At 39.4% G+C, this 21,950-nt stretch overlaps 1 protein-coding gene across 9 annotated transcripts in view; it reads left to right on the top strand.

The window, feature by feature from the left end:
- Positions 1-21,950, top strand: part of LOC130928402 (sodium/potassium/calcium exchanger 2-like) — a 51,190-nt gene that overhangs the window by 12,237 nt on the left and 17,003 nt on the right. For 3 of the 9 annotated variants that reach the window (XM_057854976.1, XM_057854980.1, XM_057854977.1), the window contains 3 exons: positions 11,940-11,986; positions 14,544-14,652; positions 15,412-15,426. In XM_057854976.1, the coding sequence (XP_057710959.1) occupies positions 11,940-11,986; positions 14,544-14,652; positions 15,412-15,426 (171 nt within the window). The remainder of the gene's footprint in view (positions 1-11,939; positions 11,987-14,543; positions 14,653-15,411; positions 15,427-21,950) is intronic. The other 6 variants (XM_057854979.1, XM_057854983.1, XM_057854978.1 and 3 more) reach the window with 5 other exon arrangements.

Here is a 21,950-nt window from a genome sequence, read left to right as displayed (position 1 = left end):
CTAGCTATTTTATATTATCTCAAGAAATATGAGTAAAATTTACTTGAAGCACTAGCAGATAATTTCACTTATTTCTAGTACATTTACACTAAAAACAAGGGAATTAAATTTTTTTCTTCAGTTTTAAGGAGGTGGGTTTTTGCAGTGCATAAGTATTGGTTCAGGTGATACACCGTTTGATTCAAACCTTTGTTTTCAAAAACTGCTAAAGAAACATTTTGAAAACTTCCAGAATAAACGTCTGGATTTTATTAGGAAATTTTAAATTGCATTATTTGAACACAAATTGTATTAACATACACAAGAAATACAAACTTGTTGACCATCTCTTAGGTTTCCAGGAATGCCAAAAAAATAAATAAACATTTGTCTTAATACCATTCAAAATTGTCTGTCTAAATAAATTAAAATACAAAAAAAGCGCAGCCAACTCAATAAAAAATGAAAGCTCCTTTGGGCTGCTTTAAGACCACATAAGCAAAATAAAAATGAAAACTGGAGAGAAAGGGGTAAACCTTGGTACACAAAATTTCTTACAGCTGAGCAGATTTTACTCAGTTTAATTAACGTTAGCATAGTAGAAAACAAACACATGAGGACACTTCTCCCCAAGCAGCTTCCTACTCCCTTAGCAAGTTCACACAGTTTAATGTAATGGTAATGCTAAACTGTGATGCAGGTTGGGAAAAAAAAACACGGAATGGCTCATTCGGCAAGTGAAAAAGGGGTAAATATAAGTCTGAAAATAATGAAAATAATTTACTTAATAATGTTAGGGTCAATTCTATCGTTACAAAAAATGGGAAGACAATCTAAATGACCCATATAACTGAACGCATTATCTAATGCAAATAAGGTTGTTTAAAACTTGGTTGGGACAATTTGGGCCTCCTGAAAAGTTAGTCGTGTTTTGTCCCTACCGTCCCTATGCAAACCTACGCCCTTGCTTTTGATGACCAAAATAAAAAACAACTTGTCACGTCAGCCATTTTTTCTGTTTACATTCGCTCTGAACGCTTTGGGTCACAACTGGTAGTATCCGAGCGGGATAAATCCGACTTCCTACTTTCCTCAGGAAAGTAGTAGGGGAACCCTGCCATACCAACATCTTGGTAAGGGCGGGTCTTTTCACGCTTATCACGAGTAGACGTCCAATCCAGGTCAATAGAAGCCAATGAAGGCCATTTCAGGTCCAATCCACTTAAATTGTTAAGTTCGGATAGTCAAAATGAATGTCTAGCTCCATCAATGGTCGCCAGTTAGCTAACTAAACACTATTCTAATGGGAGATTTTACTAGCAACTGTTCATTCCTTTCGAAACCGTGACACCTTTTTTAAAACGATATATCGATTCTTGGCAGGAGTATATCGGTAACGCAATATATCACTATTTCTATACATTCTCACAACCCTATTAGTTTATCTGCATGGCAAAACTGCAGCGTCTGAAGGCGCTGTCCATGGTGCTACACTATCAATTTCTTCAATATTCCGGCATTATTCATCCAGAATCCAGAAGCGGGCCGCACAATGGCCGCGCCATGACGATCATTTGTTTTTCAAATCACACGCCGTCATGTTTAACTCCTTTTGAATGTGCGACAATATGCTTAGCCACTGGAGATAACACAATAAGCACCTGGGATGCAAATAAGAGCCCCCACTTGCCGTTGTTGACAATGAATGCAGCTCCAAAAAAAAAGAAAAAGAGTCCAGTCCGGTCATGCTACAGCTGCACCGCATGATAGAACTTGGACTAGTATTGTCTTTTCACAATAAAATGCAAAGTTGCAAATGATAAAGAAAAATCTAGATTGTTCATGAATCTAGTTAACAAGTTATTTCCAATTTGTTTTACTCAATTTCGATCTGAAAAGGTTTTTTTTTTTGCTTAAAATGTAATTTTTTTGTTGATGGATATTTTTGCGATTCTTTTGATTTACATTATTTACTACGGCATATGAATCAAACTCGAGGTTTGGGGCCCAGATCTGGCCCCCAACATTATTTTGTGTGGTCCACTTCATGTTTCTTACGAGAATAAATACTATTAAAAAGATGGCGGACTAATGTAATGAGAGAATATTTGCTGTATTTTTTTTTATAATTCAAGAAGCATAGTACAACAACATAGATTTTTATATGATATAGCAATCAATCAAATTTATTTGATTGATTGGCACGCCTGGTTAAGATGTGTTTTTTAGCTTCTAATTTTTTATTTTTATTTTTTCAAATAATATGGGACCTTAATGGAAAAAAAGAGAAAAATCCAACCTTCAAAACAAGTGCATTTATTCAGTGGGGAAAAAATCCCACATAAAGAAATAATTATTTGACATCAAATAATGTGTGTCACAATTATTAGCATCCCTGGTGTTAATACTTTGTACAACCCCCTTTACCCAACAAAACAAGGTCTGGGGACTCAGATGGCCATGGGAGGAGCTTGATTTTGTGTCTGGTGAACCATTTCTGTGTAGATTTGGCCATATGTTTAGGGCCATTGTTTTGCTGTAAGACCCAGTGACGACCCATCTTCAGTTTTCGGCCAGAGGGCAACAGATTTTGCTTTAAAATGTCCTGGTATTTCAAAGCATTCATGATGCCATGCACCCTAACAAGGTTCCCAGGGCCTTTGGAAGGGAAACAGCATCACTGACCCACCCCCATACTTCACAGTGGGTATGAGGTGCTTTTCAGCATGCGCATCTTTCGTGGCACGCCAGACCCACTTAGTGTTTGTTGCCAAAAAGCTCATCTGACCAAAGCACACGGTTCCAGTTGAAGCCTGGGACTGTTGTGCTTTGGTCTGATGAGGCCAAGATTGAGCTTTTTGGTGTGTTTTTAATCGAGACTTAAAAAGACCTAAAACTACTGAAATGCAAAGAAAACTGCTTTGGTTACACACAAACAAAAATTGATTTTCATTCAAAATTGTATTGTAATTGTATTTCAATGATTTGCAAAATAAAACTAAAACAACAACAGTATAACCCCAACTTCTATCTCCTAATTTTTATTTTCCCTCATTTCCTCTCATACTGAAGATAATGTAAACATTTACTTTTTGTTGTTTTTTTTTACACATAAAGATATAAGTAACATATACATTCAGAAAAATAAGTACAAACGACTTATATTATGCAGAGTGAAATGGGATATATATTTTGAAGGTCACGCAAATATTGACTTTTTTAAATCATAAGGAAATTAATAAGTAGCCAATATAAATGAATAAATATAAGTCCAAAGTGCACATCGACAGCTAAGATGTTCTGAACCTCCCCAACAGAGCAAATAAAACTAAATATGACTGATAAACCTCCTTAACTCATTCCTTGTTCTTAAAGATTTGATCCATTTTCCTTTTTTGGCTGTTTCAGAAAACATGCACATTTGAACCAATCAGAGCTAACTATCTCTGGTGATCACATGTCAGTATGTCAGCCAATTGATTGGATAAATGAGCCCAGGTGTTTTGCTTTGCTGCGCGCATTCGCACATTGACGTGACTCGTCATCATCAGACTCAGATAACTACAGCAGCTGGGGAAACCTCCATGCCGTCCGTGGAATAAAATAAATATCGGTGAAAACGGATTACGCTACACAAGCACTTTATTATGCTTGTTGTTAACACTTGTGTATGTAAATCCGATGTTGGTAGTTTTCTTCTTGGATCTGAAATGAATGTGTGGCAGCATTGTATCTATATTTTTTAACATAGCATTTTGACAGTTGCCGTCATATTTTTGGAATCAAACCACCTTATACCGGAACGCAGTTCCGGCCCTGAATCTTATACCGGAACTGCGTTCCTGACCGTTCTGGCCCACTTTCACCCCTGGGTAATATGCTCACGTCTAGGTGTACCTGTAAAAAAATCGAGAAGCAGAATTTTGAACAAGTTGTAGCCGAGAAATTGAGGACTTGGGGAGGCCAACATAAAGTGCATTGCAGTAGTCCAGCCTTGAGCTTATAAAAGCGTGAATTGCTTTTTCAAGGTCGTGGCGACTAAGAAAAGGCTTCACTTTGGCTAAGAGACGGAGCTGGAAAAACTTGCTCTTACAACAGAACTAATCTGTTTTTCAAAGTTAAGCCTGTTATCGAATATCAGTGATATATGTGTTATTTAAGTACAATATAAGCTATTAAATAAACATGAAATTTTTACAGTTTTCCCTTTTATTGCCTTTTTTCAATACATAAAAAATATTATTTACATTTGGTCCCTTTTTACCTTTTTAAATACAAAAAAAAAAAATTTTTTTTTTTTTTAAAGAAATAAATGAGAGAATATGTACAGTTTCCCCTCAATTTTTTTCCCAATGAAAAAATGTCACTAAAATAAAAATAAAGAAAAAGAGGATTTGGACCATGTTGAGGTCAATAATGTCTTTAAATTACAAGTTAGCAACAATGCTAAACCATAACTACTCAGTTGGTTTCAAAACTGAGAGTCTAATGCATTTATGATTGAATCACTGACTTCAGCGGAGGCATACGACCACGTGACCGCCGATTCTTAAGTTTCACGCAACGCGGAAACGCCGGCGGTCTGCTTTGTAACCGATCTCGGATGAAAAAATCTAGCCTGTGCAAATGCTATTTATAACCCGCTAATGCGGCGAGCGGAGGTTGCGACCCTTCCATCTCAGCAGAAGCGGCATCTGCCTCCGCGCGCTAGCAACTTATCTGATGACGACGGAGGAATCTCAACTAGCTTAGTAATGTCAATTTCCCACTCCGTCAGCCGTTTGATAATACAGCAAACGAGATGAACAAACAATCGTTATTGCGCCGAGGCTCCCCCTGCAGTTGTGAAGTATCATTAAATTTGACCGTGAAGGTGTTTTAATGACTGCTAAGAGTGATTTTATTAAAGAGTCCCAGTACTAGAATCAGGGATTAAAAAAAGATTTAAACCCACATTATCATCTTGGCAGTCGTGCGTGATGACTACTGAGCTAATAAACCAGTCTGGCTTTGACTGGTTTATTAGCTCAGTAGTCAGGACGCCACTGTGATGGTGCAGGTTCAAAGCTCAGAGTTACTATACATACTTTTTACAGTTGTTTGCTGTGAAACAGCAATGTAGTTTGATGGGGGTGTAAAACAACAATGTAGTTTGATGGGGCTTTGCAAGGCAAAGGCCCTGATAATAAAATGCATCCAGTCCTACAATTTTTGACAATATCGCATAATTTACACATTAAAAATTCCAGGATGGTAAGGGACACAAATTTTGTCTATGGAATTTCCAAAAAATGTATGGTTCTCCCAAAATTAGCCAAAAACTGTCCCATTCACTTTTAATGGACTGCCAGTGACAGCCATGTACGTCCAAATTTCCCATTCATTTTCAATGGCAGGAAAACATAGGTCCTTGTGATCTGTGACTATTTACCATGACAGGCCATTGACATTAAATTCAGCGCCCAAGTAAGTCGATGCCATTGACAGCCATGCACGTCCACGCCATTGACGCCCATGTACGTCCAAATTTCCCATTCATTTTCAATGGCAGAAAAAACTGTGTGGTTATGATTTTTGACCAAAAACTGACTATTACAGCCTATTGGCATTCAACTGGCGCCCAAGTAGGTCGATGCCATTCTAGCCATGCAACAGGACGTGCCCCCGAAATTAGCGTTGAACCAATACCATTTTTGGCCCCGATAATGATACCGAAACCTGGCTGTGCAGTATCAGCCGATACCGATACCATTCCTTTTATATACATGCTGGCCAAAAGTATTGGCACCCCTGCAATTCTGTCAGATAACGCTCAATTTGTCCTAGAAATTGATTGTAAGTACAATTGCTTTGGTAGTAATATCTTCATTTATTTTGCTTGCAATGAAAAAGCACAACCTTTAGACAAAATAACTGCGAACAACCGCTTCAGGTATCCATCAGTGAGTTTCTTAGAATGCTCTACTGGAAATTTAAAACATTCTTCGTTGGCCAACTGCTCCAGGTCTCTGAGATTTGAAGGGTGCCTTCTCCAAACTTCCATTTTCAGATCTCCCCACTAGTGTTCTATGGGATTCAGGTCTGGACTCATTGCTAGAAGTCTCCAGTGCTTTCTCTCAAACCATTTTCTAGTGCTTTTTGAAGTGTGTTTTGGGTCATTCTGCTGCTGGAAGACCCATGACCTCCGAGGGAGAACCAGCTTTTTCACACTGGGCCCTACATGATGCTGCAAAATTTGTTGGTAGTCTTCAGACTTCATAATGCCATGCACATGGTCAAGCAGTCCAATACCAGAGGCAGCAAAGCAACCCCAAAACATCAGGGACTGTTTTCTTTTCTTTGAAGGCCTCGTTTTTTCCCCGCTGTAAACTCTAGGTTGATGCCTTTTCCCAAAAAGCTCTGCTTTTGTCTCATCTGACCAGAGAACATTCTTCCGAAATGTTTTTGGTTTTCTCAGGTAACTCCAGCCCTGCTTTTTTATGTCTCTGGGTCAGAAGTGGGGTCTTCCTGGGTATCCTACCATAGAGTCCCTTTTCATTCAGACGCCGACGGATAGTACGGGTTGACACTGTTGTACCCTCGGACTGCAGGTCAGCTTGAACTTGTTTGGATGTTAGTCGAGGTTCTTTATCAACCATCCGCACAATCTTTCGTTGAAATTTCTCGTCAATTTTTCTTTTCCGTCCACATCTATGGAGGTTAGCCACAGTGCCATGGGCTTTACACTTTTTGATTACACTGCGCACGGTAGACACAAGAACATTCAGGTCTTGGGAGATGGACTTGTAGTCTTGAGCTTGCCCATGCTTCCTCACAATTTTGCTTTTCAAGTCCTCTGTTAGGTTTTGTGTTTTTTTTCCTCCTAGTGTGACTTGGAATGGAATGGAATTTATTGTCATCATCATCGGTATCATTGACAATCATTGACAATTACAAAATGTGATATGATTTGCCCGAAGGAACCGAAGAAGAAGACAAAGGCGGACGGGAGGAAGCATATGCTTATCAGTTTCCCGTCCCCCATACAACTAAAGACTCACATTCAGGCATGGAACATACATCAAAACTGTACAATAACACAATCGCTTGAGTTTCTCGTTTTCAGCACGAATTAACTGGAGCTTTCTGACGATTTCTTGATTCTGGTTTTGAGACCTCCAACTTCTGTATGGAGGATTTTATTTCATCCAAGTCTCCAGGTTTCAAATTCTTTGGAGCCATACTGGGAGTTGAGCTTGCTGGCCCTGAGCGCTTATCGGTTAAGATAAGAGAGTGCTTTAGGAGCTCAGAGTGCGTCTGTACGCGGTGAAGGCTGAGCAGCGAATTGTCCCTGTGATTGCCCATTGATTTCACCTGTTGTGCCAGCTCCTAGTGTATCCTCCAATCTACATCCCCCTGTGTCACCCATCTGTTCCTCGTTGTCTCGTTACCCCTTGTCTGTGTGTATCTAAGCTCCCAGTTACTTTTTACTCCTTGTTGCGTCATTGTCGAGGTCAGTCCCAGTGTGTCGATATCTACGCCTAAGCCCTTGTGTTCCTGCATTCCCTGTTTAAGTAAGTTTTGATGCCTTCCATTTGATCCGCTGTCCTTTTGTTGGTACTTTGTGTTTTTGTTAATTATCATTAAACCATTTTTTAGTTCACTGCCACCCGGCCTTGCCTCCCTGACTTGTTTTCGCATTTGTTTCCCTGCTTTTGGCTCCACACCACCTGCTCGGGCGCGTTTCGTGACATCCTCGGACAGTTCTTTGGTCTTCTTTATTTTCTTCATGCCCAATGTGGCACACACAAGGACACAGCAAAGAAGTTGGGTCAACTTTAATCCATTTTAACTGGATGCAAGTGAGATTTAGTTATTGCCACCACCTGTTATGTGCGACAGGTAAGTAACAGGTGCTGTTAATTACACAACTTTACATGATTTTTCAAAAGGTGCCAATACTTTTGTCCGGCCCATTTTTGGAGTTTTGTGCAAAATGATAATGATTTACTGTTTTTTTTTGTTTTTTTTTTGGGGGGGGGGGGGGGGGGGTTCAATTCTCTTTTGTGTTTTTCCATTGCAAGCAAACTAAATGAAGATATTACTTCCAAAGCATTTGTAATTGCGATCATTTTCTGGGAGAAATTGAGCATTAGCTGACAAAATTGCAGGGGTGCCAATATTTTTGGCCAGCACTGTACATACCCGTAGATAGTCGTGTACGTTAGTGCGTAGAACCTCTACAATCCGCTACTGATGTTCAGAGAGCCCAACGAAAAATCCCAGTTAATCTGCTGGCAATTTGTTACTCTGTAGTGGAAGTGCTCCTGCATGTGACACTATGCAGAGTGAAAATCCCCCGTCACGTCGCGTCACGCGCACGTTGATGATATCCATCCGCCCCGTCCGTCTATTCATCCCTTCCGTCTGTCCAGGCGACGCTGCCGCCACCAGCTGAGCCGCTGGCAAGAACCGTCCTGATGTGACGTTACGTAAGAAGAGGAAGGCGGGTATTAGAGGAGCGCGTAAACATACTAATCCCTCTTTGTGATTATTAGTCATAATATTTAACGTGGGTTTAAACGAGCGACCCGCCGTGTAATCTCGATCTGGCACCTGTACTTACTTAATTGAGGAGGAGCAAGTAGAAAAAAGGTAGTACTAAACCTCGTTCAGCGCCTCCGCATTTTGTACAAAACGAGCGAGCGGGCCGGGAAACAAAGCCTCTGAACAAATGTCGTCCAAAGAAACGTTTCACACATGCGCACGTTTTTCCTTCAAAAATAGACTTGCCAGAATGCCTGCTGGGAAGGATGGGACGGGAAGTGAGTTATTGTTCGAAGGCCTGAGTCACAAGTTTGCGTTCCAAAAGTTCCGCGCGACAACTGGCACTAACTAGTGCCTTTTTAAAAGGAGTTTATCACAGGCAGACATTAAGTTAAGTAGCGTCTGATAGGGCTGCAACTAACGATTATTCTTGTAATTGATTAATCGGCCAATTAATTAAACAATGAACTGATAAATCGGATAAATGTCCCTTTCTCAATTACCTTCACAGTTTGAAGTTGTTTTAGGCATATTGTCAGTCACAATGAAGACAAAATCCAATTTCGAAGCACACTCTCTTGTATGACAATTTCCAATTTGAATGGGGGTTTGTGTGTGGTTTCTTTATACAAAGAAATTTACTTTCAACTTTACTATCTAACAATAACTCAAGCGCCAATATGCTTCTCCAAAACACAATACAAAGTGGTTTAGGGCACTGATTAGCATTGTCGCTAACTAGCTTAGCGCTCTGTGATAAGTCGTAACGTCTCAAGAATTCAAACAATGCAATTGGCTTCATTTACTCACCTCTGACGGAGACACACAGGATATAACAACAGAAAACACAGTATAACTCTCGACATTTTGTAATATTATTGATTCAGTAACCCAACCTGAGTGTAGCAGTGAACTCTCTCTTGCTTTAATCACTGGCACACATGCAAGCAGCTTCACATTACACACAAACAAGGACCCAAACGGGACTGGTTATAGCTGCCGGTAAAAATTGATTGTCAAATTCATTGGCAACTAATTTATTTATAAATAAATTAATTTTAATCGATTAGTTGCTGCAGCCTCGTGAAGAAGCTAGTTTGGATAGTGAGACGTGTGAAAATTGACAAAATGTGAATTGTTGTTTTCCAAAGTAAAAGCTGATTTTTTTCATGTGCCACATTGACTTATAATGGAAGTCAATATAAACAAACAAATATAACAAATAAAATGAAAAAATCTGATAATATTTACAACTGAGAGGTTACATATATACATATATGGCGGAAAACACAGACAAGACTAAAATAGCAGTTTCTGCTCTTGCACTTCTCTTTAAAAGAAACAGCTGTATTTTAAGCCAAAACAACTGTTGCGTTTGTTAGACCAATATGTCCATATGCTGCCATAGCAAAGTCATGGCACATTAAGCCCCCAAACTATTTTTAATTTGTCCATTTTACCCTGGAAACCCCCGTTTACAGACGTCGCGCAACTGCTTTTGTTACAACCCAGCCATAAAACGAAGGTAATTAATGATATTTATTATTCAAAATGTCTGTCGTTTTTAGCTTAGAATTTCATTGAAAAAACGACTTTAAAAAATTATTCACTCACATATTTCAAACTTTTTAACAAATTATGACACAATTAAAAAAGTGGCGTCTGTAAAAAAGTCACAGATATCTACCTCATAACTATCGCTTAATTGTATTTTTTTTTTTTTTTTTTGGCTACTGTTGCATTTTCTCCGATATGTTAGATGATAAATAATCGATCCAAACAAAAAAAAATTGGGAAAAAAAAACGATTAAAAGGAGAAATTTATGACAAAGAACATATCGACCACTCCTTGACGTCTGCGATTTCTGCATCGCGACCCTTGTTATATTACCAGGTTTCACCCATAAAATCCCCCAAAAAATCCAGTTGTGGCCGTTCACAGCTGTGTCTTGACACTCGGTGATACATGCTACATGGAGTTTTTTGATCAAAAAGAGCCAAGTATGCGATAGTATCTTGTTAAAATCATGGCGTCTTTAATTATAATCTCTCGTGCTGTCACTTCCAGTTAGGGTTTTGCTGTTTAAATTAAAAAACACATTTTTTAAAATGCCCTCCTGTTCAAAATTTTTCTTCCACCAGAAAATTGAGATTTTAAGCTTTCCAATGATGTATCACACATGCATATAGGACAATTTTGAAATTTTGCCAAATTGGGGGTCTCAGAGCATGAAATAGCAGAATTAAAGACGCCATGACTTTAACGAGATATTGTTGCGTACTTACCTTGTTTCGATCCAAAAACTAGCATGTATCACTGAGTGTCAAGACACAGCTCTGAATGGCCACAGCCGGATTTTTGGGGGGGGTTTATGAGTGAAACATGGTCATAAAACAAGGGTCACGATGCAGAAATAGCAGACATCAATTTTCTTTGTTTGGATCGATTATTTATCATCTAACATATCGGGGGGAAATGCGACAGTAACAAAACAAATACAATTAAGTGATAGTTGTGAGGTAGATATCCGTGACTTATTTGAAGAAGGACCTAAACAATTAATTGGCTAATCGATTACTTGTCGATTAATCGATTAATTGTTGCACCTCTAGCGTCTGACCAACCCATAATAGCGATTACTTTACATTCAAATGAGTGTGCAGTAATTTAGTATTAAAGGTGCTGTGAAATATTACAGCAAGTGACTTAAAATGATAGCAGAGCTTTTTTTTTTTCAGAAAATGTGACATAAAAGGCTTAACAATGAAATTTAGATCTTAGTCTTCCTTTCTCAGCTGAAATGGCCCCGCCCACTAGAAATCACCAAACAGTAGATTATGTCACACCCTGAATGAGCTGCTAGCATGCTATCCATATTCTCTTATTGGCGTGTTAGCATTCTGTCATCATGGACTAGCTAGCTAGAAAGCTACACATGATCATCAGTTCTGGCTGTGATGTCACAACCAGATTTGCTGGGAAGAAAAAGTGGGCGGTTCTTAATGGATTGTTTTGTGTTTTTCGTTTAAAAAAAAAACTGCCCAATTTGACTGTTCTAGTTGCAAAATTATGTGTAAAAATTGACATTTTTTTAACGTCCCCATTTTTTCCCAAAACTATCAAGTAAAACAAACATTAATTCTTATTAGCTTTTTGTGACATTTAGAACATCGAACAGTGGTTTCATTCTGTTTTGTGTTCTTCCAAAATTACCAAAAGAATATGTGTGTTTTTATCAAGTTAATGCCGTTTCTCCACCAAAAACCACTCAAACGTGTTTTGTCTACCTCCTCATCATCATCGGCATCACAGCTGTCACTGTGACGTGACGTCTCTATCGTCGTGTGCGGCATGCTTCACATCTTTGTCTTGTTTTTCTCCCTCTCTCTCTCTCTTCCCCTTCTTTTCTCAACGTCCACTTTCTTTGTGTTGGATGAGAAGGCCAGTCCCGTTGCGCCCGAAGATGACGGCAAGTTGTCGGTAGGTGTCCTGTCTCGTTGTTCGATAACGTGTGTGTTCCACCAAACCGTGACTTGTGTGTTAACTTCATCCAACCCAGATTCGTTCCCTTCATACGCAACAAGTGTTATTTAGAGAATCCACATCAGTGAGTTGCTGTGTTTGGACGCCCGGTTTTGGAATTTGCGCCCGACGCCACCCGAGGAAGCAAGAAAGATCTTCAATTCTTCCAAAAGTTGAAGATCTGAAATGCTGTTAAAAAAACACAACCTCATATTAGAAGTAGATTAGCTTCGGGTTTTAACGCAAACGCAAATTAGCCGATCGTATTCTAACCAGGAGCATCATTGGAGACATCAGGGCATTCCAAAGTGTACTCTTTTCTCCCTCAGATTTATTTGAGTTTTTATCAGGTGGAAGCATATCTAAGGGTGCATTCAGACAGTAAGTATACCTAATTATAAACTGATTTCTCCTCAAATCTGACCGTTCACACTATTTTTAGTGTCCAAATCAGATCTGGGCCTGTTCAGACGGGGCCATATGACAGGTTGCTGCGGCAATAAAGGTGTCATTCAGCATAGGGTGAAGTTTCGGACAGTCAAATCCCATTTGAGTTGTTCAGACTGAGAAGCATCTTGTCCAAATCTGATATGAAACACACTACCGTATGTGGTTTCAAATCAGATTTATGTGCTTTGTGACTGTTCAGGCTAGATAATAGCCATTCGGTTTCACTCTGGATTAGCTAAAAATCAGATTTTTTGACTATTCAGACTAGAAAATAGCGATTCGGATTAGATCGGGATTAATTTAGATCACATGTAAGTGGTTTCAATACAGATTTCTGTGCTTTGTGACTGTTCAAACTAGAAAATAGTCATTCAATTTCAATCTGGATGGGCTAAAAATCTGATTTTTGACCCATCCTGATTGAAACTGGATGGCTCTTTGAATGGCTGAAATGACTGAATGGCTAGAAAATAGCCATTCAGTTTCGATCTGGATGGGATGCGCTAAGAATCGGATATGTATGTGGTTTCAAATCAGATTTCTGTGCTTTGTGACAGTTCAGACTAGATAATAGCGATTCAGTTTCAATCTAGATGAGCTAGAAATCTGATATAATCTGATAGAAACTGAATGGCTATTTTCTCATCTGAACGGTCACAAAGCACAGAAATCTGATTTGAAACCACATACATCGCAGAGTTTTAGCCCATCCAGTTTGAAACTAGCCAAATAAATTTGTTTTGATTTGATTCAGTTTCAATCTGGATGGGCTACATTTTTAACCCATCCAGATGGAAACTGAATGGCTATTTTCTTGTCTGATTTAAAACCACATACACATAAGATTCTTAGCCCATCCCATCCAGATCAGAACTGAATCAGTTTTAATCTGGATGGGCTAAAAATCCGATTTTTAACCCATCCAGTTTGAAAACTGGATGGCTCTTTGAATGGCTGAAATGACTGAATGGCTAGAAAACAGACATTCAATCTGGATGGGATGTGCTAAGAATCTGACATGTATGTGGTTTCAAATCAGATTTCTGTGCTTTGTGAGTGTTCAGATGAGAAAATAGCCATTCAGTTTCAATCTGGGCTAAATCAGATTTTTGACCCATCCAGATTGAAACTGAAAAGCTATATTCTTGTCTGATTTGAAACCACATACATATCAGATTCTTAACCTATCCCATCCAGATTGAAACTGAGTGGTTATTATCTCATCTGAACAGTCACAAAGCACAAAAATCTGATTTGAAACCACATACATAGATTCTTAGCCCATCCAGATTGAACTGAATCAGATCAAATTTATTTGGCTCGCTTCAATCTGGATGGGCTAAAAATCAGATTTTCAACCCATCCAGATTGAAAGTAAATGGCTTCTATTTTTGTCGGATTTGAAACCACATACATATCAGATTCTTAGCCCATCCCATCCAGATTGAAACAATCAGTTTCAATCTGGATGGGCGGAAATCATATTTTTAACCCATCCAGATTGAAACTGAATGGCTATTTTCTCATCTGAACAGTCACAAAGCACAAAAATCTGATTTGAATCCACATACATAGCAGATTCTTAGCCCATCCAGATTGAAACTGAATCAAATCAAATTTATTTGGCTCGTTTCAATCCGTATGGTCAAAAAAATCAGATTTTTAACCCAACCAGATTTATGGCTCTTTGAATGGCTTTTTTCTAGTCTGAACAGTCACAAAGCACAGACATATGATTTAAAACCACATACGGGTGGTGGTTTCATATCAGATTCGGACAATATGCTTCTTAGTCTGAACAGCGTAGGTGGGTTTTAACTGTCCGTGATGTCACTCTATGCTGGATGTCGCCTTCGTTGCCACTGCAACCTGTCAGGTGTGTCAATCATGTGGCACAGTCTGAACAGGCCCAGATCTGATTTTAGACACTTGCTAAAAATTGCGTGAACGGTCAGATTTGAGAAGGAATCCGATTGTAATCAGATATGCCCGCAGTCTGTACGCAGCCTTAATGCTGTAAATCTGACTAGCATTTGTTATTAACACCACGATTCTCTCCTGGCAGGCCAGACCTCGACTTCAGAGGGGAGGTAGCTCCGCCTCCCTGCACAACAGCTTGATGAGGAACAGCATTTTCCAGCTCATGATTCACACCTTGGACCCTTTGAGTGAAGGTGAGTGCCGTTTGTTCGACTTGATTTAGGAAACCTCCCAGGGCGGTTTAACTGACAAACTCCAGAGAAGGTCCAAGAAACCAATAAGAATCACGCTTGGGTAGAGGGAATGAGTCAGTTCATGCAATATGATCTTTAAAAAGCCCATTAGCATCTATTAACTTATATGTATTTGCACTTCTATTGAATGCAAATGGATTGTCTGGGATTGTTCTGGAAGAAGGAGCTAAGGGACTGGATGTTTTGCTCGTGTTGTAGAAGTACAATGGAGCATTTTGGTTGCTCGGCAGGGGTTGAGCAGGTGCAGCCCATTCCGGCACACGCTCAGGCTTTTAAGTAGAACACGCGTCGGGGAGGATGGGCGCGTCTACTGTATATTTCATGGGCGCTTCTCAAAATAAGTTCTTTTTCATTCGTTGGACTCCATGTCTAGATTGGAACTACTTTACGGTCTATATTAATATTAACTAGAAAATGCAATGTTAGCTTTTCTGTGATGGTTGGTATATCTGGTCACTTCCTGTTGATTTGCGGGCATTTCAGGGTCACCAGAAATTAATGGGAATTTTTAGCCATTGAAAATAAATGGGAGTTGTGGCAAAAAAAAAAAAACGTGTAGAACGTTTGTCCCCTTTGAATGAATTGTCATTTGGATGAAAAAATGTAGGCCTAGATGCATAGAACACATTTTTGGCCGAACTGTCATTTTTGGGGTTGGGATTTATTTTCTCTGTTTCTGTCTTCTACTGTCCCCTTCAGAATTTGCAGATTCCGGTGAGTTGATCAATCAAATATGTGTAACCCCCCCCCACCACCCTCCTGTCTTTCTAATAACCTGGAGGATAGTCTTTACTCGAATGTGCCCTGCTGTATGTACTGTTTACTTTCCCCAATATGTAAACTTTTATGTCGTCTTTGTGGTCCTTGTTTTATCCTCATCGAGCCCATCCTCTCTCTCCTCTATCGTTAATATCGGTGCTGTTACTACTACCGAGTTCGTGAACTGGCGTCCCTGGCCGGATCGGTGACCTTCCTCAGGATTTCGAATCAATAAACCTGACAAGGGATTAACAATGACTTTAAATGGGTTTGTGTGCCTGTTTAATCTGCATCCAAACACAGCGGAGATTTACTCCTCTATGCTTTGTCAATCTTGTAATGTCGCAGACTGACTTAACGGTGATGAGAGAGCAGAGGACCAGTCGTTGGAGCACAAAAGGCAAGATGTGGATGTCAGATCGGCAGTGTTTTTTTTTCCGAGAGAGAGAGAGAGACATTGTAAAAAAAAAAATACATAATTGGCCCTCCATGTACTACTGTAGTACACCTAAGTATTCATATAAAAAGACAAACGTGATATTCCTAAAAATATTACAAAACATCAAATAAAGTCAAAATACATCATCTTGGTTATCAATATTACAGGGGAAAACAGATTATAGTATATTATAGTAATGGGACGGTACTGTACTTTATGGTACTATACCGTACGGTACTGTACTGTATGGTACAATACTATACTATATGGTACGTTACCATATACTTACATACCAAATTCTATGAGGTACTGTACTGTATGGTACTATACTATAAGGTATGGTACGCTACTATTCTACAGTGGTATGAAAAAGTATCAACCTTTTGGAATTTCTCACATTTCTGCATAAAATCACCATCTAATGTGATCTGATCTTTGTCAAAATCACACAGATGAAAAAACTGTCTGCTTAACCACCCAAACATTTATAGGTTTTCATATTTTGATGAGGATAGTATGCAAGCAATGACAGAAGGGGGAAAAATAGGTAAGTGAACCATCACATTTAATATTTTGTGCCCTCCCCCCCCTCCTCTGGCGACAATAACTTCAACCAGACCCTTCCCATAGCTGCAGATCAGGACTAATCTTGGCCCATTCTTCTCTACAAAACTTCTGTAGTTCAGTCAGATTCCTGTGATGCCTGGTTTTTAGGTCATGCCCCAGCATCTTAATGGGGTTCAAGTCTGGACTTTGACTCGGCCACTCCAGAAGGTGTATTTTGTTCTTCTGAAACCATTCTGAAGTTGATTTACGTCTGTGTTTTGTATCAGTCTTGTTGCAGCATTCATCCTCTTTTTAGCTACAACCGTCTGACAGACGGCCTCAGGTTTTCCTGCAATTAATTCATTCTTTCGTTAATGATTGCAAGTTGTCCAGGCCCTGAGGTCGCAAAACAGCCCCAAATCACAGACCTCCCTCCACCATGCTTCACAGTGGGGATGTGGTGTTGCTGTTGGTGAGCTGTGACAGCTGTCCCATTTTTCCTCCTTACATGACGTTGTTTGTTCAGCCCTGAGTTAGGCTTCTGCGTTGCGGTGACGGCGTAGCGACTACGGCGTCAATGAGCATTCGATAGTTCTGCGGCTCTGTAATTCACCGCCAAGCCACCTGAAAGGTGTGGCGTTGTGTTTGTATGGTTTTGGGGGGCTCTTGTGGACTTCCTCTAGTTTTCTTCTGGTTACACAACCAACGGAGATGGAACACTTGAATGTGGATCTTCAGCTCATCAACATTGAATGACAAATGTTGATCATACAAATGTTGAGGAGCAGGCAACGCAGAACACCGTTGCGGAGGTGGTCGTAAGCGCAAGAATGTTTGTAAATGGCAGTGATTTCGCTCTGAACCGGAAACAACAGTCTGAGCAGACCAATCACAGTCCGAAGTCAGAAAATTGTGGAGATGCACGTCAGGCTACGGCAAAGAGTCTGGTCTGCCTTGTTGGCGTAGGTCTGCCACAGAAGCATAACTCAGCCTTTACTCCCGAACAATTCAACTTTGGTTTCATCAGTCACAAAATATTTTGCCAAAACTTCTGTCGAGTGTCCAAGTGGCATTTTCGCGAACATTAAACGAGCAACAATGTTTTTTTTTTTTTTTTAGACAGCAGTGGCGTCCTCCCATGAACACCATTCTCGGCCTTAGTTTTACATATAGTTGATGTGTGCACAGAGATATTGGATTGTGCCAGTGATTTCTGTAAGTCTTTAGCAGATACTGCAGGGTTCTTTTTTACCTCTCTGAGTATTCTGTGCTGAACTCTTGGCGTCATCTTTGGTGGACGGCCACTCCTTGGGAGAGAACAATGCCAAACTCTCTGCATTTGTAGACAACTTCTCTGACTGTCGATTGAAGAACATCCACACTTTTAGAGATGGTTTTATATCCTTTCCCAGCTGTGAACATATCAACAATTTTTGATAGCAGGTCGTCAGACCGTTTTTTTGGACCTAGCCATGAAGCACATCAAGACATTTCTTACTAGGTGTGTGTTTTATAGTGGCCAGGACAGCTTTAAACCACTCATCAGTGATTGGGCACACACCTGACTTAAAATGTTTGGTAAAAATTAGTTTCAATTGCTCTTTAAGTCTCCTTAGGCAGAGGGTTCACTTATTTTTCCTCCGTCTGTCATTGTTTGCATGCTATCCTCATTAAAATATGAAAACCTACAAATTTTTGGGTGGGTTTAGTTGAAGCAGCAACTGTTTTTACATCTGTGTGATTTTGACAGAGATCAGATAACATTTGATGGGGATTTCATGCAGAAATGTGAGGAATTCCAAAAGTTTCAGATACTTTTCAAACAACTGTATATGGTACGGTACCATATACTTCAAATACTGTTTCTAAATACTTATACTCTTTTTCAACATATGCATATATAATAAATTTGTCCCAGTTTGGAAAAAAAAAAAAAAAAAAAAGTTGCTGATGCCGATACTGTTCGGGCACCACGTTTTTTGAATGTACTTTAATGACTACATACTCACTTGTAAAGTAATTGCTATCATGGATGCTGAACTCATCGTCTGCCATTGCCGAGGCTAGACGTCCAATCTATTTAAAGTGGGAGGGTGGCAGCGAATGAACGTTCATTCATTCGCTGCCACCCTTCCACTTTAAATGGATTGGACGTCTACTATTGATAAACTAATCGGTGGAAGGGTGCATCTTGGCTAGAGGAAGAACACGTTTTTTTATACCTCATCGGCTGCCATTGACAGCAATGATGACCACTTGGATTAAATGGCAAGTGCCAAACCATCACATGGCACGCATAGAGAACAGCGCACAGCATCGCTCGCACCAGGCTCGTGAAAGAATCGATGCTAAAAGCTTTTCTTTTTTTTGCTTCAGACTGAGTGTGCCTGCACTCAGTCAAATGGCTCAGCTGAGGTTTAGAGGGCAGCCCACAAGGACAAGAGGGCCCCTGGTAAACAACAACTCCCTCCCCCGCCTCGCCCTCTCTTTTCAAACGGGTGAGCGCAGTGATTGCGCGGCGGCTTAATCGCCCCCTCGGCCCAGCCCCAGTTCAAGGCCGGCCTAGTCTTCAATCGGCCCAATCATACGCGAGCGAGGCAACTTGATGAAGGGGAATCTAACACGTGACCGCCAAAGGGCATTAAAGGTGCTATGAAATGGTGAGCATGCCAAAAAAATGACTGCACTAATAGTATAAAATCAATTTGGCACTCAAATCTGGCTGTTTTCATAGGTTAGGGGTCTGGAACCTTTGACAGTTAAAGATAAAACTGGGAGTCGCACACACTTTATGATATCAGAAATGAAGGTGTTAGTTGACGAGACCGTTCAGACTAGAAAATAGCAATTCAGTTTCAGTCTGCATGGTCCTAAAAACAGATTTTTAGCCCATCTTGATTAATTGAACTGTCACAAAGCACAGAAATCTGATTTGAAACCACATACATATCAGATTTTCAGCCCATCCAGATTGGAACTGAATAAAATCCAATTAAATTTGGCTAGTTTCAATCTGGATCAATCTGGAACTAGCCAAAAATCTTGAGTTAAAAGTCTGAACCATCACAAAGCACAGAAATCTGATTTGAAACCACATACATATCAGATTTTCAGACCATCCGGATTGAAACTGAATAAAATCCAATAAAATTTGGCTAGTTCCAGATTGATCCAGATTGAAACTAGCCAAATTTTATTGGATTTTATTCAGTTCCAATCTGGATGGGCTGAAAATCTGATATGTATGTGGTTTCAAATCAGATTTCTGTGCTTTGTGACTGTTAAGACTAGAAAATAGCAATGCCGTTTCAATCTGGATTGGCTAAAAATCCAATTTTTAACCTATCCAGATTTACTGAACAGTCACAAAGCACAAAAATCTGATTTGAAACCACATACATATCAGATTTTTAGCCCATCCAGATTGAAACAACCAAATCCAATCAAATTTATTTGGCTAGTTTCAATCTGGATGGGCTAAAAATCTGATATGTATGTGGTTTCAAATAAGATTTCTGTGCTTTGTGACTGTTCAGACTTGAAAATCGCCATTCAGTTTCAATCTGGATAGGCTAAAAATCAGATTTTTAAGTCATCCAGATTGAAACTGGATGTCTGTTTGAATAGCTATTTTCTTTGTGACTGTTCAGACTAGAAAATAGCCATTTGGTTTCAATCTGGATGGTCTAAAAATAAGATTTTTAACCCATCCAGATTTATGGAACAGTCATAAACCACAAAAATCTGATATGAAACCGCGTACATATTAGATCCTTAGCCCATCCAGATTGGCTACTTTCTAGCCATTCAGTCTTTTTAGCCATTCAAAGAGCCATCCAGTTTGAATCTGGATGGATTAAGAATCAGATTTTTCACCCATCCAGATTGAAACTAAGTAGCTATTTTGTAGTCTGAACAGTCACAAAGCACAGAAATCTGATTCTAAACCACATGCAGTACATATCAGATTTTCAGTCCATCCAGATCCAATAATATTTATTTTGCTAGTTTCAATCTGGATGGGCCAGATCCAGTAATATTTATTTGGCTAGTTTCAATCTGACTACAAAATAGTTAGTTTCAATCTGGATGGGCTAAAAATCAGATTTTTAACTCATCCACATTGAAACTCTTTGAATACCTATTTTTTAGTCTGAACAGAATTTTGAAATCTGATATGTATGTGGTTTCAAATCAGATTTCTGTGCTTTGGGACTGTTCAGACTAGAAAATAGCCATTTAGTTTCAATCTGGATGGGCTAAGAATCCGATATGTTTGTGGTTTCAAATCAGATTTCTGTGCTTTGTGATGGTTCAGACTTTTAACTCAAGATTTTTAACTCATGTATCTGGATGGCTCTTTGAATATTCAGAGGGCCATCTGCATGGATTGAAACTGAATGGCTATGTTCTAGTCTGAACAGTCACAAAGCACAGAAATCTGATTTGTGACTTTGTGACTGTTCAGACTAGAAAATAGCCTTTCAGTTTCAATCTGGATGGGCTACAAATCTGATTTTAACTCATCCAGATTGAAACTGGATGGCTGTTTGAATAGCTATTTTGTTTGCGACTGTTCAGACTAGAGAATAGCCATTCAGTTTCAATCTGGATGGGCTAAAAATCTGATTTTAACTCATCCAGATTGAAACTGGATGGTCTCTTCGAATAGCTATTTTCTTTGTAACTGTTCAGACTAAAAAATAGCCATTCAGTTTCAATCTGGATGGGCTAAAAATCAGACTTGTAACTCATCCAGATTAAAACGGAATGGCTTTTTGAATAGCTATTTTGTAGTCTGAACAATCACAAAGCACGTAAATCTGATTTGAAACCACATATCAGATTTTTAACTCCTCCAGATTGAATCTGAATGGATATTTTCTAGTCTGAACAGTGGAAAAAATCTGATTCTTTGCCCATCCATATTGAAACTGAATGGCTATTATCTAGTCTGAACAGTCACAAACACAGCAATCTGATTTGAAACCACATACATAACAGATTTTTAGCCCATCCAGTTAGAATCTGAATGGGTATTTTCTAGTCCGAACAGTCAAGAAATCAGATTCTCAGCCCATCGAGTTTGAAACTGAATGGCTATTTACTAGCCATTCAGTCATTTCAGCCATTCAAAGAGCTATCCCGTTTCAATCTGGATGGAATAAAAATCAGATTTTTAGCTCATCCAGATGAAACTGAATGGCTATTTTCTAGTCTGAACAGGCATAAGGCACATAAATCTGATTTCAAGCCACATATCAGATTTTTAGCCCATCCAGATTGAATGTGAATGGTATTTTCTAGTCTGAACAGTCAAAAAATCTGATTCTTAGCCCATCCAGTTTAAAACCGAATGGCTCTTATCTAATCTGAACAGTCACGAAGTGCAGAAATCTGATTTGAAACACCATAGGAGAGTTGGCTCCATATCCGTTGTTGACAAGATGCTTCAGTCTGAACAGCTCAAATGGGATTCGACTATCCGTAACTT

The sequence above is a fragment of the Corythoichthys intestinalis genome, chromosome 13 (genome assembly GCF_030265065.1).
Source record: "Corythoichthys intestinalis isolate RoL2023-P3 chromosome 13, ASM3026506v1, whole genome shotgun sequence".
NCBI classification, from domain to species: domain Eukaryota; kingdom Metazoa; phylum Chordata; class Actinopteri; order Syngnathiformes; family Syngnathidae; genus Corythoichthys; species Corythoichthys intestinalis.
The sequence above is the reverse complement of the archived record's forward strand: the minus strand, read 5'-3'. Positions and strand labels throughout refer to the sequence as shown.